An 18,982-nucleotide genomic window follows, 5' to 3' on the forward strand; every position below is an offset into this window, starting at 1 on the left:
AGCCTTCAAAAAGCTCTCTGCTTTCAAACAAGCCGATGGCCCAACTCACCTCTAAGCCTGACTATAGGACATGAAGGCTACCCAGCTGGCCTCACCTTGCCATCCTCCTACTCACCAAGAGTTGGCTCAGGTCCCTAACCATGTGCATCTGCCTACTCCTTGGATGTGGTAGCTTGGCTCTTGATCTCTTCAGTCCTCTGTATGCCCGTTTCATCTAGATTCTCCCTCAAGAAGGCTGCAGGGGAGAGCTCGTACTACTTTTACACGAGTCTTGGCAGCCAGCGTCCTCCCTAACCCAGCCCTCAGTTCTAACCACCTCCATTGCCATCAGGCTGGCTGTGGTGTAATAATGCTGGGAGTGGCTCTACCAAACCCTTTGGTTTCTAATAAGGATAGCTCACACCAATTATTACATAGATTCTAATCTCTACAAACCTGGGTAATGAAAGTGGAAAGAGGTCACTAAAGATTCCAAAACAATGATTAAAACGAAGTACAGCCAACTCTCAATTATCCAGAGATGAACTAAGACATGGCAGAAATGAATACATTACAATCTCTGCTCTCAAAGGAGTTTACAACCCAGTTGAGGTGACAAACAAACACACCAGTAGGAGTAACCTGAGAGGATAGGTAGTAGATAGGGCAGGCGATAGTGTCAGCAGCCCTGAGTTCTACAATGTCACTCTAAGGTCCTGGTGTGCAATGACCACACTGAAATCCTGACCCTGGGAACGGCTCAGAGTAGAAGTTCTTATCTGTGAATCTGGAGGCCGGCTCTACCACACCAGGCCCTGAAGGAATGGCCTGGTTTCAATGGAGGCCCAGGTTTTGGAAATGGCAGACAGGTTGCATGAGGTGCTACATCATAGGATAAAGGAGACCTGAGCTGCCAGAGGGACAACAGATGCTCATCAGGGAAAGCAGGGCCAAGGCAGGCCTACTTCCAAGTTTTCCAGGGCAAACGATAGGCAGTGAACCCTAGGTTTTCTCTGGGCTTGGTTTTTCCCATTGAAGAGACCCAAGAAAAGATCAGGCTACCTGACTAATCTTTTTCCTCACAGTTCTGTCCCCCAGCCAATGGCTCTTAACACTGGGTGTTCATTTGTTGGAATCCCCTGGGGAAGTTGTTACTTGAAACACTCATCCCCTGGCCATAGCTGAAACTTCCTGAATCATAACCCCTCTAAATGGGGTCCCTGATGTCTGTGTTTTTACCCTGGTGATTCTGGGGAAATTCTGTCTCAGTTAAGCTTCCTAGTCTTCTTTAGGCCTATTAGCATTAGCAGGAATTAGGGGAGGGAAAGTTGTGTCACAAAAGAGTTATCTTTCAAAATCACATATCAGTTCCCCTGAGTGCTCTTCCACGGTACATGGCAGGCCATTCCCTTGGACAGACTTACAGCATCTTTTTAGAGAGCTATATTTCTACATCAGCTGCTACATGGCCAAAATTTCACCCTAAGAGATCTACTATGTTGGACTGAGGCACTGTGTCTCCAGTGTCCAGCAGAGAGCCTAGCACACTGCAGGCTTATCAGCCAGGAGAGGCCAGGTTATGCTGCAGTAGGAAGCAGCTTCCAGGTCTTAGTGACTTAAAACAACGAAGATTTATTTCTTGCTTATGCTTCAGGTCCATAGGGGGCCAAACTGGGGACTTTTCTCCACATATCCTCAATTAAGAACCCAAGCCAATAGAGCAACCTCCATCTGGAATGTGGCTGGTCTCGGTGACTGAAAGAAAGAGAATTCTGGAGGGCCTCACGCTGGCAATTAAACGCTCTAGCCACTCACAACTCATTGGCCCAAAATGTCACATGGCTCCACCCAACCATGAGGAGAGCCTGAAAATGCAATCCTACAATGTGCTGAGAAGCACAGAGCCATACCCGTAAATACTTGATGACCAGCACTAATAACTACCACAGTGTATATTCAATAAATATTTGTAAAAGAAAATAACAGATGGGCCAAAATCCCCTTACAAGACAAAATCATGAAGCCCACATTTATCCTCCTATGACATTTTCTCCCTGAGTTGAGACGGTGGTGAGTGAAAGCAAGACTAAATGAGCGCACAGTTCTCCACCTTCTCTGTCACTCTGGTTGGCGCAGCCCTTAGGGACGCTCGCTGACTCTCTTTTCTCTCCGACTCCCACCTCTGGAGAAAAGCAGCTCAGCTGCCCTGAGTTCCTGTGAGTCACGTTCCCGCAGTGTGAATGACGGCTCTGGTAGTCTGGCAGTGGATTTCTAGCAATTGTAGAGGGATCAGGAGCTGCTGAAACCAGCTCTGCTCTCTTCAAGAGCAGATTCTAGATTAACTGGTGCTGGCCTCTTCCAGGCCATTTTCTGCCTGGCTATCCACCAAGTTTCTCATTTCTTTCTCACTGCTACTCCCTTCCATCTCAGAGGAGCTATTCTGCTTTGCCCTGGACATTTCCTTGGTTTAGGCAGAATAATACCCACCTCTAGGGTAAGGCAAGCAGGAGCCTAGAGTGCAGAATTGAAGGAGGTACTCATGAGCAAGTGGAGCACCGGCCCCTGAATATCCTAAGAGTGATGCCTCCTTAAATATCGTGCCCTAGGGTGTCCTATCTGAAACCTCCTAAGGTATAACTTCTCTGAATGGGGGTTCTGGGGTCTGCATTGTTACCCTGGGGATGCCGATGTAGCTTCACCCTAGTCCTGCCCCTGCTCCCCTGCCTCCTCCCTCTGACAACTCCTGGACCCACGGGGCCCACATCTATGGATCAGCCGCAGCTCATGAGCTTTGAAATTCTTGTTTCCTCCCCTCCTTCAGTCACTGTTGTGATATCCTCAGAAACATCAAGGGCTCTTCTCAATTGTCCTGCAGATGGGCCCTGACATCTTTAAACAGATCACAATGGTGTCTTTCTCCTTGACCCAAGAAGAAATACCCATGTTTTATATGTTAGGTTATATGGAACCCTCAGATTTGCAAAGTTTGTTGATAGAGACCATTAAATCTGCCACTTCTCCTATCAGAGAAAACAAGGCTACAAAAGGTGAATATTCCACAGGAAGATGGAGGCAATCCAATCCTAGGTCTCCTGACTTCTAGGCCAGGGTCTTTCTCCACTCCCACCCTACACCCAATGTCACAGAAATCATGTGTTCACCGAACAGGCAGGCCCAGAGAGAAGAAAGTGCACCTGTGGGCCGGGGCTCTGGCCAGTGCCTATGCAGCTCCATCCTGCTCAAGATCTTCCCTTCCTGTCAGTGGATAATAGCTTCAGCCCTTGGATTCAAGGCTGCTGGTGACCGTCCCTTCCTGATTCCCTGCCTTATGGATTTGAGACTTGCTTAGACAACCCCCATGATCACTTAAACCAATTCCTTGTGATATCTCTGTCTCTCTCTCTCCCCTATCCGGAGAGGGAAAGGTCAGTGCTCCAGGTGGTGGTGATGAGACAGCGTGGGTCTGGGGAGCTGCAGAACTGAGAATCTGACAGCTCTGTACACCCTGCTTGGTCCCAGCCCATTGCCCCTTTGGCTTTGTCTCTATCAATAATGCATGCCTCATTCACATCTAGTCTCATCAGTAGCAAGGTCCACCTGCATCCACAATATCCCCAGGCCCCCTCAAATGAGCCCCTACCCCCTCCAAGTTTAGTTTGGGTCACCCCACTGGGGTTAGTTTAAGCCACCAGACCCTCCCTTCACTGCCATCTCACAGCCAGATGAGGCCCAACCACACATCTCTTTCCATCAGCCCTCTGGAGAGTGGTTTTCTCAGTGAAGAATGAATGGATCCTATATCTAATAAGAGAAAAGCTTTAAAGAGTGAAAATTTAGGAAAATGTTAACTTATTCAGTTAACTTATTCCAGTTAACTTATTCCAGACCATTGCTGCATGTCAATAGGCAGTGAGCAAACCCCTAGTGACTGTTGCCATTTTACTTGCTTTGAATACAAAGAAATGGATGAAAGTGTATTTAAAAGGAAAAGAAAAACTATGTGGTCCCATATGATAATCAGCTGCCTTTTTATTAGCATATTGCATTCTAAGCACACTCTTCTGCCTTGTCATTCTGACCGAAGTCTACAGGAGGGAACACCCAGTAAGTATGGAGGGCAACCTCCTCAGAAGGGCCCTAAAGGGCCTGGGAGGGGCTCCCACTCAGCCTTCTCTCCTCTTCCCTCTCCCCAACAAGACCCTGCTGGCAAGAATTTTAACCTATCCTTGGCAAATAGACTCATCTTGGGGTCATCTTTGCCTGCTCCCAATTCCTTATCTTCCATCCAGTAACTCAAACTGAATATCTCTCAAATACGCCTCCTCCTCCAGCCCCAAGGCCACTCCCCTGGCCAACCACTAGCATCAGCCAGGACAGCAGCCACCCAACTGCTCTCCTGCCTCCAGTCTACTCCATGCTACTCAGTCTGTTCCTCCAATCCTTTGAAGGCAATTCAGAAATTCAACTAGCAATATAGAAGGATAAAATAAATGAAAATGGATCCTTACTTTTTGAACCCTACAGCCAAAGTAACATTTCCAAGAGCAAACATAAATATATTAAAAGCCCTCGTGGCTCCCCATAGCTTCCCCAAGGAAAGCATTCATTCATTTGCTCATTCATTCAGCAAGTGTTTATCGAACCCCACCAAGTGCTGGGCACTGTTCTAGGTTCTGGAGTTACATTAATGAACAAGACAGGCAGAGCCCCTGCCCTTGAGGAGCTTATAGTGTAATTCAGTCATGCCAACAATTCTAGTGCAGTCTCTGATGGAGGAAGAACAAAGTGTCCTTAGCATGGCACAGAAAGTTCTTTCTAAGTTTATCCAACATACTTTGCTAGCATCTTCTTTTGTCCTCACCTTTAACCTCCCTCCATAAGCCAGCCACTTGTTGTTCCTAGACTATCCCCAGAATAAGCTTTGCTTATGCCATTTCTGAATCCTGAAATGCCCTTCCCTCATTAATTAATTATTCTAGCCCATCAGTCAGTCAATATATATTTATTGAGCATGTACTATGTGCCAGGTACTGTGCAAACACTGAAGACACAATGGTGTGCAAAACCAGACACAATCCCTGCCCTCAAGAGCATTCTGGCTAGTAGGGGGAGGCATTCATGAATCAAAGGACCACATAAGATGCAAATTTATAACTCTGATAAAGTTCTATGAAAGAGAGATACAAGGTGCTAATGAGAGCATGAACCTGAGACATGACTGAGTCTGAAGACTCAGGAAAGACTTCCCCAAGGCAGGCAGATTTAGCTGGGACCCGGGAAAGAAGAGCATGCTCTAGACAAAGGCAACAGGCAAATTCCCTGTGGCAGGAGAGTGTGGTACCTCTGAGGGACTGAAAGAGGCAGAGTGGGAGAGTGAAGAGGAGATGGTGGAACAGAGGCTGGGGCAGTGTGTGGGCCACACCAGGCAGAGACTTTAAAGCCACAGTGAAGATCAGTCCTTGTCCCCAGAGCAATGGCAAACATTTTTAATAAGTGGCCTGAAGTCATGATCAGCCTGCCACCATCCTTTAGGACCCATTTAAATGTCCCTCTACCTTCACTAATGCTCCAGGCAGCCCCCACACTCTGTAACCTCTCCAGTAGAGATGCACCACGTCACAGTATGTGGCGAGAGTTAAACTGTCTGGCTCCTCAGTTGGTGGTAAGTCCTCAAGAGCCAACATCCTGTCCTCTTCATCTTTGTAACCTTAACCTCAGAGTGTCTGGCCTGTTGCATGTGTTCAGTAAAGGCTTGTTGAATCAATCAATCAATCGACATGTGAAGATGCCACCCTATTTTATTTCCTCCCCTCTGCCATCCTGCCCACTCAGGAAATTTCCACCCCACTGCCAACAATCTCCCCACCTCCCTTCTCTCCCTCACACCACCCATCCTCCATGTGGCTACCAGGGTTCCTTCCTAAACATAGGCCAGAGCAGGCCACTCCGCTCCTTATATAAACCTTCATTGATTCACCCATTGCTGGCAGGACCAAATCCAAATTCTTTAGGTTAATTATCCACTGTACTTCATGATTTAGTCCCAAACTAATCTTCTTGGCCTTGTGTTTCATTGCATCCTTGCTTCCCTGTACCCTATGTTCCAACTACAATCAAAGCTCTAGAATATTCAACTATTTCCACTCCCACCCCCATGACTTTGCTTAGGCTGTGCTCTCAGCCTAGAATGTTCTTCCCTCATGTTTCCCTAATTAGAAAACTACTGGTGCTTCAAGATATAGCCCAACTGTCAACCCATCCCAAAACTTCTCCCCTAATGCCCAAGTTCAGAATTAATGGCTTCTGTTTTTATAGATATATTTATTCCTAGCACCTTGCCAGTAACTGGTACATCATAGTCCTCAAAAAAGAAAAAACAACAAAGCCCCATTCTGTCCCTGCACTGCAGCCTCCCTGCACCAGCAGCCATGGCAGCAACAAAGAGTGGGAGGGTTGGGACAGCAGCTCTCTCCTCCCCATGCGGGAACACGCATTCCCAGGAGGAAAGAGAACACAAGGCTTCCCTTGTTCAAATATTCAGACAAAAAATGACCCAACTTGTATTCTAGGAAATTATTTCTAAGCCAACAAAGAACCATCCATTGTTTCTGGACTATTTCTGGAGCTCAGAGATAAAATATGAAGTTTATAATTTACATACTATTATATAAATTAAAATGCCCCCCAAATTGCTCATTTTTAAAGCAGTTTTTTACTTTGTTTAAAAGCTGTTTACTTTGGAAGCCTCTCAAATTTATATCTAAAGACTTAAACGTATGAAATACTCAGCTGCATATGGACTATGAGAACAATTCCCCACACAGTGAGTCAGTGGTGTCAACACTAACACATAGGACACTTTTCATCTGCTTTAATTAAGACACAAAGGAACAGCAAAAAGTATTAATTATGTGGCTGATCAAAAATAACTTCCTGAACATCTGCTCTGGGTCAGTGATAGTTGTTGAATACTTTAAATCAATGTTTAATGACTGGCATGAGTGTAAATACCTCCGTGACACAGAGAAAATAAATCACTCTCTCCACGTGCAACCTTCTTTGATACCCACCTTTTCACCCACCAGTCTTTTCTTTATTCCCCAAAACTGGCTTTCATCAACCTTCCCAAGTCTTTGATGCCTGTTTGCATACAATGCAGGCTAGGCATTGTACAAAGTGCTCCACTTTCTGGGAAACAGTCTAACTCAGACACACACAGGCAGAACACAGACAACAAAATGATCCCAGTTATACGGTAAATACAACATAAACAAAATTAGTTTTCTTCGTTTTTCTGTTAGCTTGTGCAGGACTGCTCCTTTGAAGTTTATTCTGTCTTCATGACCACCCTGAGGTAAGAAAGCCAGGGATTTCTATCTCCATTTGATTAGTGACCACACTGAGAGCAGAGAAGCTAAATGGTTTGCCCAAGTTCACACTGGTCTGTAGGTGACAGGGCCATAAATGAAATCCAGTTCTTCTGACTGCAAACCTGGAGCTCGCTCCCCTTCCCACAGCTGGTTCCCACAGACAGGGGAAGAACAGTGAGAGATTTATAAGGTCAGTGCTGCTGGGAGTGCGAGGTGAGTCTAGGGCTGGCGTTCAGAAGCAGGAGGCAGGGAGAGGTTTAAGGAACCATGTAGGCTTAGACCGGTGGGGTGGGAGCAGCTGACAAATCCAGTGAATGGGCTATGAAGGTCTGTGGTGAAGGGGATTTTCAAGACCCTTTGAAATTATGGGATATCTGGGTTGGTTTGTGGCAAGAGGAGGAAAGAGGGAAATGAAGCTGCAGGGCCTTGACTTTTACTGTGGTTTCCATTTCATTTCAAAAGACATATCCAGGATAGAAAGATCCTAAATGCCCCTTCAGCTGCCCTCTCTTTTCCTGCCAGAACAGAAGCAAAGTTCCTAAGACCTATGGCTGCATCAGTGATGCCTGAAATGAACAATGAGCTCTGCCAGTCTTGCCTCTGCTCCCTGCCAGTGTGTAAATCATAGTGACAAAGCAGCTGTCACGGTAACTTGGCTAATTAAATTAGAGCCCACTGAATGCTTTATTGACCTGAAGCTCACTCCAGTGAGCAGGCCCTCTTTGAAGGTGACTATAGTCAAGGCTGTTAGTTAACAGATTAAATAAAATGAACAAAGACAGTAAGAGGCAATAGGAAAAGTCCCATCAGTGTAAACCCAGTGCCTAAAGCACAGCTACTGGGGTGTGTGACCTGTAGGAGATTTGTTTGGTATTATTGGTTGAATTGTGACCCCTCAAAATCCATATGTTGAAGTCCTCAGTTAAGTAGCTCCTTCTCTGGAGCTTTACCTCTTTACAGAGGTAATCAAGTTTTTTAAAAAAAGATCATTAGGATGGGCCCAAATCCAATGTCACCGGTATTCTTATAACAAGGGGAAATTTGGACACAGAGACACACACACACAGAATACCATGTAAAAAGACACAAAATCTATAAGGCAAAAAAAAAAAAGAGAGGCCTGTACAGATCCTTCCCTCAGAGCATTCAAAATGAACCAACCCTGCAGAGACCCTGACTTTGGACTTGCAACCTCCGGAACTGTGAGACAATAAATGTGTTACTTAAGCCACCCAGCCTGTGTTATTTTGTTACAGCAGCCTAGCAAACTAATACAACTGGAGATAGACAAGAGGCAGAAAGACCCCTGGAGGAGGAAGACTTTTTGTGAGAACAACAAAATGAGTACCATTTCCAGAAGCGAACAAACCTGGGCTGAGACCCTAATTTTGCTATTACCCATTATGTGTCCTCAGTCAAGACCTTTAACCTCTTTGTGCCTTGATTTCTCATCTGTAAAATAGGGATGATAATAACTTCCTCACAGAAGTATTCTTAGGATTCAATGTGAAAACATACAGTCTTTGGCTCATGCGCATCCAGGTCCCACATGGCCCCTCACAACCAGGCACAGTCACCAATGCAAATTCTGACCACCTACCAAATACGGATGACGATAACCATGAGTCACTTTTGTAAAATAACTACGAAATGCACTCCAGCCTGGTGTTGCCACACCCTCTGCGGGATTCTGCACATGTTAAGATGAATGCTTCCTTTCTCAGTTTTTCCTGTCCCACTGAATTTATCACACACTTGCCCTGTTTCTCTGTGTCTCTGACTGGAGACCTCAGCTTCATGCTCAGAAGTTCCTCTCCTTCATTTCTCCTGCCAGACTTGGGTGAGGAGGGAGCGTCTGTTAAACAGTCCCCAGGACCCACCTCTCACCACCTCACCCGGCTAGAGACACCCACATAGACCTTGAGAAAAAATGTGCGCCTCTTTAATACCTACTTAAAAAAAAAATGCTTGTTACTTAAACCCTCCCACATTCACTCAAAAATAATAAAACCAAATGGAAAACCACCTCCAGTAACAAAAATAATAAAGTCATATAATAAAGCCCTATTTGTCCAGAATTGTGGGGAAATTAGTTGTTTTAGTTAACTGCCTATTCCATTTAAAAGTTACCCTATCAAAACTGAAGACCAACTTTCAAAAAATTAGAACGTAAATCAAATATGCCAAATGCCAAGTGCACTGGGATGGTTGGATCTTTACACGGTGCTTCACTGGCCTTGAAGAACCTGGCAGTGCTGCAGGGACACTGTCAGGGTCTCAATTATTGCTAAAGGGTCCTAATAACAAGAGCTTGAGGTGATTTGTGCTTCCAGATGGTATGAATTCTAAAAAAAAACAGGAGATACACACACACACACAAATATCCATACAGCACCAGGGGAAGAAGCTCTCCTGAAATTCAAAATCAAATACTTCTCGTGTTAGAGGTCTCAGGGGTTGCTTAAAGGATACTTCAGCTCATGCCACAAATGGACACCCCCCTTTTCTCTTTATTTGGGCTATATGGCCACACATTGTATGGGGGCTTACCTCAAATAAGTCTGGATTTATTAAGCTTCTCTGCTCAGCTCTACAACAAGAAAAGCATTAGGCACTATTCCTGCTTTCAAAGGAGCTCCAATTTAGCAGAAGAACTACCTATCTTACTAAGCTCTACATTGTGTGCATTGAGCTTAAAGTATCCAACACTGGGAATTGACATTCTGTGATCACTACTCAGTGGTGTGTGTTTTACACATATTACCTCATTTAATCTTCTCATGTTCTGTTATTATCCCCATTTTACAAATGAAGATTCTGAGTCTTTTTTTTTTTTTGAGACAGAGTCTCGCTCTGTTGCCCAGGCTAGAGTGCAGTGGCGTCATCATAGCTCACAGCAACCTCAAACTCCTGGGCTCAAGCAATCCTCCTGCCTTAGTCTCCTGAGTAGCTGAGACTATAGGCATGCACCACCACGCCCAGCTAATTTTTTAAAAAACTTTTTGTAGAGACAGGGTCTCACTATTGCCCAGACTAGTCTTGAACTCCTAGCCTCCAGCTATCCTCCCCCCTCAGCCTCCCAAAGTGTTAGGATTACAGGCATGAGCCACTGCACCCAGCCTTCTGAGTCTTGATAAAGAATAACAGGCCCAAGGTCACAGAGCTAAGTAAATGTCAGTTTGGGTATGAAACTCAGGTCAGCGTGACCCCACAGCCCTCGCTGGCACTTCCTCTCTCCAAAGCTGCCTCTTCCACCCATCCTCTTATCTAAGTCCCTGTGGATCAGATGGCTGTAGCAAAAATCCTACAGAGGATCAGAACAACCTCCCTTCTGCCCTTTTTTCCCTTCCCTTTTTATCCCCACCCACAGCTCCTACCCATCTCTCCCAAGATTAGCAGAGATTTAAAAAACACAGAGAACTAAGAATAAGGGCTTCTCAAGAGCCCTTTTCTTCTACTCTGAAGCAAACTTCATCGCAAATCTAAAAAGGAGGTGTTTGCTGTCCCAGCTTCATTGGAAGAATAACATTATTCTCTCAATGAGACTGTGAGTTTGTCTTTACTGGAAAAAAAAAAGCTGTCAAATAGGTCTGCTTTTCCTCTGACTGAACTACTCTTTCCTTCTCACTGCTTTGCTGTCAGAAATTAGTAAAAAGACATACAAAAACCAGAAAGTTAAGACTCTATTTAGAGTTCTCAGGGACCTTAAGTTAAATTCTCATAGGTTGATAAAGTGAACATTAAACAACTGGGCACTTAAGGTGAAAAGAAATAAAAAAAGAATTAGAAACAATACAGCCATATATGTATGTACTACAGCACCGCCCAGCCAGCTGGAAGAGGGCACTGATATTTTTCTAAAATGAACAAAAAGTTGTCACAGGGATGTAGGGGATTTCAGCTTTCCATAAGTCAGCTAGAGGTCCCACTCTGCTAAAAATCAGAACGTTCAATGTGTTTTTTAATTGCCTTGCTAATAACTACCTTTCAGAAAGTCTAAGAAGTAAACACGGAACTTTTATCCAAAACTTCAGTTACAGAACAATTTCAAATGTCACAATGGGGGAGGAAGAAATAGTGTGGCCCAGGCACAGGCCTTGACTTTAGAAAAGCATATTCCAAAGAGCACAGAAAAATGCCAAAAACGATCTCATGGCCATAGACTCTAAAAGAAAGATATCATACTATGGATGAAAGAAGGGTCAGGATGGGGGGCTTTCAAAATGGAAAATCTGACCATGTAATAAAATATAATGATACAATAAAAAACAGGAGTACAGTTACAGATGGAAACTAGCAATGAATTCTATGAAACAACGACAATAAAACAAAACAACATACTATATTACAAGCAAAACTGTAAGAATGGCCTGAACATGGAAAAATGGTGACAGGAAGATCAAAGCCCAGAGTATGCTAAAGTTTATAAAAAAACATTATTTCAAGGGATTGGTGGGGGAGGTATTCTTTTCAGTGAAAGAAAAGGAACAAAAAAGAGACTATGCTTGGAGTTGATGACTTGATGTTAAAAAAAATGACAGAAAGAAAGCTGAAAGGCTTAAACAGTATTTTGCTTTTATATTCTCTATCAAGGAGAATTATCTTCGATCTGGAAAGAATAGAACAAATGTAGTTGAGAGGAATATGAAGCCTAAGATAGGTGAAAAGATAGGAAAAGAAAACCTGTGTTTTAAAGGAGTTCACAATTCTAGACCCAGATGAATTATATCCCATGGGACTTAAAAGAAACTGCAGATGCAATCACAAAATCATGTTACATAGTCCTTACTATGAGCAAGCGCCCTAGTATTCAAAAAGGGGAAAAAGGATCTATTGCTACTTCAGACCAATGCAACTGAAGTCAATTTTACAAAAGATCCTAGAACAGATTACTATGTAGATAGTTGGTGAGCAAGAAGTCCTAATTTTTTAAGTTTTAAACAACAATGTAAGTACAAATATGATAAACTATTTAGACCGTATTTAGGAACAGAGCTTAGTATTGAAATTAAATGAAATTTATAATAGTGACATATTTAATGTTATACACAATTTTTATCATACGGCATGGTAATTGAACATACATAGAGCCCTTCATGCAAATGAAAATGATTACTATTATTTTAAAAGCAGCATTTCTTTTTTTTTATTTGTTAATTATTTACTTACCAAGAGAAACTATTCCTCAGCCCGAGTATTCACAGCTCAGGAACACAGGTCAGTGACAAACTTCTATGTAAATCAACCTAAAGAAATTCTTTATATTCCAAAATCATTTTGCACTCTGAAAGATACCAGCCTTCCTTATCTCCTCAAAATCTTTCATAGAATCATAATTTCTGTAGAAATCTCCATATGCCTTCTTTCTTAGTTCAGCCACAGCAAACTTATACAAAGCTGCAACCCCCAGGGATAAAATGAATGCTCCAACAGTGTGAAACCGCAGACACCTGGCCAGGAGGCCACGCATCTGAGGTTTCATCAAAGTGCTGAAAGCCATGGTAGTTACTGTCCTTGATGGGTATGCCAACCTCAACACGTCCTTCCTGGCTGATGGAGAAATGAATTACCTAAAAGCAGCATTTCTAAAGTAAGGAATGGGGAACAGGAGACAGAAGCCAGCAGTGGCTACTCCACTCCCCACCACTACATTCAGACAAATCTTAGGGAAGAGGTGGCTCTGCCTTAAACCAAGTCAGTCCCAGACTCCAACTGCCATCCAGCGCTAGGTGGAGCTGGGTAACCATGTCTTCTGGATTCCCTGTGAAAGTAACCCAGGAGAATGTAGTTCTACGGGGATAAGGGATATCCTTATCCTCTCCGATCAAATAATCAGCAAGAGGAAAGTCTTCCATGCACCTTTTGAACACCTTTTGAAACTATGGGATTGGGTTAGCTGGAGTAAGTGGTTTCAGCAGAGGGAAGGAGGAGACAAAGGGGAAGTGGAGGCATGAGTCGCTTGTCAGTTGCTTTTGAGGTCTTTGTTATTTAATTCCAAGTGTTCAGGGGATGGGAGTGGAATGGATTTATTAGGGTGAATCTGAGTAGAGAAGTGAGGTTGGGGGAAAGAGGAGGGAGGCAGGTAGCTAGAGGACAGCTCCTGGGGGCAGAGGCAAGGGGAATGATAAGAGCTGGAAGGAGGGCCGGGCGTAGTTGCTCAAGCCTGTAATCCTAGCACTCTGGGAGGCCCAGGCGGGTGGATCGTTTGAGTTTAGGAATTTGAGACCAGCCTGAGCAAGAGCAAGATCCCATCTCTACTAAAAAAACAGAAAGAAATTAGCTGGACAACTAAAATATATATATATATATAATTAGCTGGGCATGGTGGCACACGCCTATAGTCCCAGCTACTTGGGAAGCTGAGGCAGTAGGATCGCTTGAGCCCAGGAGTTTGAGGTTGCTGTGAGCTAGGCTGACGCCATGGCACTCGAGCCCAGGCGACAGAGTGATACTCTGTCTCAAAAAAAAAAAAGAGCTGGAAGAAGGATGCAACGAGAAAGCTTCCAAAGAAACAAAACCCACAGACTGTGGAACGAGCCCTGAGTTTGAAATACACTGCCTGCCATTTGCTTCAACATTCCAGTGTGTGTTTGTGGGAGCAGGAGCAGGGAGGGAGGGAGGAGGGGCATAGATGAAGCAAGACTGGCCATCTGATGATAATTATTGAAACTGAGTGATGGGTACACAGGGGTTCACCATACTATTCTCCCTACTTTTATATGTTTCTATTTTTTTTTTTTTTTTTTGAGACAGAGTCTCACTCTGTTGCCCGGAGTAGAGTGCCGTGGCGTCAGCCTTATATGTTTCTATTTTTTAAGAGTTTTTTTTTTTTTTTAAGGTACTAAGTGATTACCATTTGACTCAGAGTAAAAACAAAAACCTATAATCCTTATGCTGGCCCACAAGGCCCAACACAACCTTGCCCTCCTCTCCTGTTACTTCTCTTGCCTCCATGGGGCACACATGCTCCCTCACTCTTAACTATTCCTTGAGCTCATCAGCCATGCTCCTCCCGCCTTAGGCCTTTGCAAAGCTGGTCTCTCTGCTTAGAATCATCTCCACCCACATATCCATGCACCTTACTCATCTTCTCAAGGAGACGCCCGCTGACCACGCTATTTAGAATTGCAGCTCACCCTCTGTCCCTTCTCTAGAACTCCTAATTCTCATCACCCCATGTAATTTTTTCCCTAGCACTTATCATCTTCAAACACACTATATTATGTACTTATTTCCTGTGTATTATCTTTTTTCACCGGGATTTAAATTACCAGAGGGACAGGGAATTTTTGTTTTGGGGGTTTTTTTGTTGTCCAGTGACTGAAATAATGCCTGGCACCCAATAAATATGAGTGGAATGAATATAAAAAGTTTTAGAACTACTTAAGCAAGGGAGGGTGTAGGTGTCTTCGGCCTTGGCTTTTCTTCGGTAACTGGAGTAGCTAGCATCTACTCCCAACCGACTCTTTTGTGCTAAACAAAAAAACTGGGGCGGCCGGGCGCGGTGGCTCACGCCTGTAATCCTAGCTCTCTGGGAGGCCGAGGCGGGCGGATTGTTTGAGCTCAGGAGTTCGAAACCAGCCTGAGCAAGAGCGAGACCCCGTCTCTACTAAAAATAGAAAGAAATTAATTGGACAACTAAAAATACATAGAAAAAAATTAGCCGGACATGGTGGCGCATGCCTGTAGTCCCAGCTACTTGGGAGGCTGAGGCAGGAGGATCGCTTGAGCCCAGGAGTTTGAGGTTGCTGTGAGCTGGGATGACGCCACGGCAACACAGTGAGACTCTGTCTCAAAAAAAAAAAAAAAAAAAAAACTGGGGTATCTTATTTCTGAAGAGGAGTGAAGAACTTATACATAGCTCATCAGAATTACTGCCCTCCTCCCCAACTTCTAGGGAGAGATTTCATAACTTGGTTTTGAGACATCTAAGGCTATATCCAGTGACAGCTTATGATATCACAAAATTCTTAACATAACTCCTCACAACAAAGTGAGGAATTTCTCCCTAAACCATACAATAATTGGAAAACCTCTCAAAACTGGGGCTTTATAGTTTTTAGGAAATTTTAGGCTTTGGCAAAATACATATATTTAGGCGGAAGTTATCTCAAGACAAATGTTCAAAATCATTTTTATGATTAGGAAGACTGTGGGCACCCAAATCCAATTTAGAGCTACTTTGTACCAAGACGTTTTTTTTGTACGAGGCAATTTCCAACAGGCTCATCCCTTCTTGCATTTATAGCTCTCCTGTAGCTCGGAAGTTACTCCTACATGCACCTTCATTTATCTATGGCACAAACTAGCTAAGGACCTTGAACATACTATTTCTTTGGGCCAATTTTCTTATGAATACAAAAATACCCTTGAGGGTGTGTGTGTGTGTAGTTGTGTATACCACTCAGTACTGTCAGAATAGAGACAAAATCTTGGGAATTCAGATAAATAATAGAATAAAACCCCACAAAAACCTGGGAATCATTGCCTTAAGTGATAGAATGGGAAAGGGATTATCCACATCTCTTTTAACAGTGTTATTTATCAAAGAAAATACTGTTTGATTTACTTACAAGTGATTGTGCAGCAGTGTGTTGCAGCTTACAGTATAGATGCTGTTCAGAGTCTGGATGACCTTTCCAGAGCAGACCAAAATGTAAGCTCAGGGGAAAATGGACAGGTTCTCTGGCTTCCATTTCCACAGATCAGGTCTAGATGCCCTACCATGCTCCCAGGCTAAGGCAAGAGTGCCATCTGGAGGATCTCCATTTCAGAAACGCTTTCGCCAAACTAATCAGGAAACAGGTCACCGACAATTCAGGACCCACATAGAAACAGGTCACCGACAATTCAGGACCCACATAGAAACAGGAGCCATTATCAGTCCAATCTCACAATATCTCACAATATCGCTCCAATCTCACAGATTTAGGCTGTTTGCAGACTTTCCTTCTTAATAAAAACTTTCCTTTTTATTTTTTTACAATCTTGGGACATGTTTCTTGAATTTCATTTCTCAAAGTCATTTGTATAGTTCTGATTGCTATTTGAGAAGGGGTTTCTACTACTTGGCCCACAGATCCACTGAATAATTCAAGCCTTACAGTTCCCTTTCTCCCATAATCTACACACTCTTTCTAAAGGAAGAAGGTGCTACTCCCATCCCAACTCAGATTCCCAATCAGAACAGGTACCCTCAAAGGTCTTGTAAGAGCTGCCAGACCCAACTCCCACATGTTCAGTCAGATGATTCATCCCTAACCAGAATGAACATCCACTTAATCTTCCAGTATCAATCGCCTTGGCCAGGGAAGAGCATGGAGTCTGCCTGCACTGTGTGCCGTAGTATATAAACTATTCATCGGGGGAAATAGTTCCAAGGGATTGCACCTACACAGCCTAAGAACTGCAATGCAGTTTTCTGCGTTACTGTGGAGAGGGAAGGAGTGAAGAGCACGCTTTTCAGTTACAAGAGATCCCACCTCCAAATTGCTATACCTGGCAAGCAACAGGAATAGCTTCTACGAACAAAAGAAATCTGCTGTTCTGTGTAATAGGCCTGTGATGCATTTATTTCAGTTCTGCCCTTAGTTCCCCATTCTGTCAATTGCTGAGAAAAGTAATGCTACCTGAAATTATGCGAATTTTCAAAAATGGATGTTTTCTTCACCTGTAAAAATGGCCCCTTCCTGCTCTCTTAAGAAAGCCAAGTCCTTTGTTCTCTAAAAAAAAAAAACCCCAAAGCTGGTTCAGACAATTCTTTTTGGAGTTCTCATAGCAGGACATGCAGAATAGAGACAAATAGCTTATTGTTAACCAGAGCTGAGTCCTGTTATAAAAATAAAACCAGTCTTCTTTCTTAATAGTTCTTCTATGACACTCAAATTGGAAAAAGAAAGACTAAGCAACCAGAATGACTTACTTAAAGGTGATGAGCCAGAACTAAGCCCAAGAGGGTAAAGGCAGAGAATCCTGGAAGGCAGGAGGAAAAACAATTTGTGCTATGTGTGTAAGGGATTAGGAGAATGAGGAGTAAGGAAGCACTCTCATTGCACTAGCAACTTCCTTCAGACAATACCTACCTCAAAAGCACATAAAGATCACACACCTCCAACCCTCTTTTCTGGAAAGGAAACTATATTTTAGTATGAAGATATATAATCCAGAGTCCTAGAGAAGTCCAAGATAACCTTAAGTTCCTCCAATGGCTGCAAAGAGTTAAAATTACAAAAAGTTGAGCTGAAGGATTAGTTATGTTCACCAAACAAAGGAATAGGCTATAGAGCCCAGAATTAGCATCTCATAGCACATACTTTCCAAAGGAACTTCAGCAATTAAAAACTTTGCCATTTGACAACATGTAGAAACAGTAGAGCTTGAGAAGGTAGAAAAAGTCCAACCAAGAAAATAAAATTTAGTTGAAATAGCAAAAAGTGCAAACAATTTATAATTAGAGAAAGTCCTAGGAGTCCTAGGAATTCTGAGAAATTACCAGATAGTGTTATAAAGAAAGGAGATAAGCTAGTGAGTATTCTATGAGTATCATATACTTCAACACAAAGAATGACATAGAAGGTAAGATAACTTGTTGGTCTCTTTTGTCAAAGCTCTCATGTTATTAAAGACAGTCACCCTCAACTCTAAAAAGCATTATTTATTGGAAAGAAAAAATATTACAAGAAGTCTCCGTAATTCCCACAAGGCTAAATATGGTATCCCTACTTCCCACGTCCATCCCCCAAAAAATATTTCCCATTTGCTCACAAATTCTCTACCCTGACTCTTGGAATCTCCCAGATTCCTTGCTACAAAGCCAGGGCCTACATTTACAATGTACGTAGTTCCCAGTGGGTGCTGGAAGCAGCATGAAATAATGCTGCCTGACAGTTTCTCATCTAATCAAAAGAGGGTGGCTAGAATGTCAATGAATTGAGGTGCTTTACTAGACAACTTATCTTAATATCCAGTTCTTACACAAAGCCTCAGACAGGCCAGGAGGTAAGATGTTTTCTTGTCAAGCCAAACTTCCATGATATATTGGTTCACCAGAACCTATGGGTGATTCCAAGAAGTCTTTAAGGGAGTAATTATGCCAAGGGAGGAATCCACATAGTCAAGAAGTCATAGCTTTCTCAAGAAGATGGAGCTATTTAATCTTAGCAAGGGCAGCTGCTCTTCTTTCTGTGTTCTGGAACAAGGCACGAATTAAAGCTTTTACTTCACTGGAAGAGAATGCAGTTGCCAGAGGCCCTTTTCCATCTGCCCACCTGCAAAACAAAACATAGAATTCATTTTCTTATTAGGTCTCTGAAGTATAAGCAAGACTTAAAATTTGCTTATTTGATCCAAATGCTTATTTGTTTTAAACAGAAATTAAATGCTGGGCATACTTCCTACCCTTCACTGCTTTGACCTCTTTGCTCACTGGCTACATCTGGTATCAGCACAGCCAGATAAAGAGACCAAGTGAGGAAGATGAGACTGTTCTCCCTTATTCTTATACTCACTAAGCCCTCTCTAAACTTAAAAATCATGACCACACACACTCTCATGCCTTAGGCTCTGTAACTATATTAAAAAGTGAACCACAGGCAACAAATTTTAACTGGCAAAGGACTAGTATAAAAAACATA

The 18,982-nt window shown here is 43.2% G+C and overlaps 1 protein-coding gene across 1 annotated transcript in view; it reads right to left on the minus strand.

The window, feature by feature from the left end:
* Window positions 1-17,990: 17,990 nt before the first annotated feature.
* Window positions 17,991-18,982, minus strand: part of ZW10 (zw10 kinetochore protein) — a 65,110-nt gene continuing 64,118 nt past the window's right edge. Inside the window, exons 13-14 of the mRNA XM_012659145.1 lie at window positions 18,740-18,777; window positions 17,991-18,616 (exon numbers count right to left, since the gene is read on the minus strand). Coding sequence (XP_012514599.1) covers window positions 18,496-18,616; window positions 18,740-18,777 — 159 coding nt within the window. The 3' untranslated portion in view covers window positions 17,991-18,495. The remainder of the gene's footprint in view (window positions 18,617-18,739; window positions 18,778-18,982) is intronic.

The sequence above is a fragment of the Propithecus coquereli genome, unplaced genomic scaffold (genome assembly GCF_000956105.1).
Source record: "Propithecus coquereli isolate 6110/MARCELLA unplaced genomic scaffold, Pcoq_1.0 Scaffold6, whole genome shotgun sequence".
In the NCBI taxonomy this organism is placed as follows: domain Eukaryota; kingdom Metazoa; phylum Chordata; class Mammalia; order Primates; family Indriidae; genus Propithecus; species Propithecus coquereli.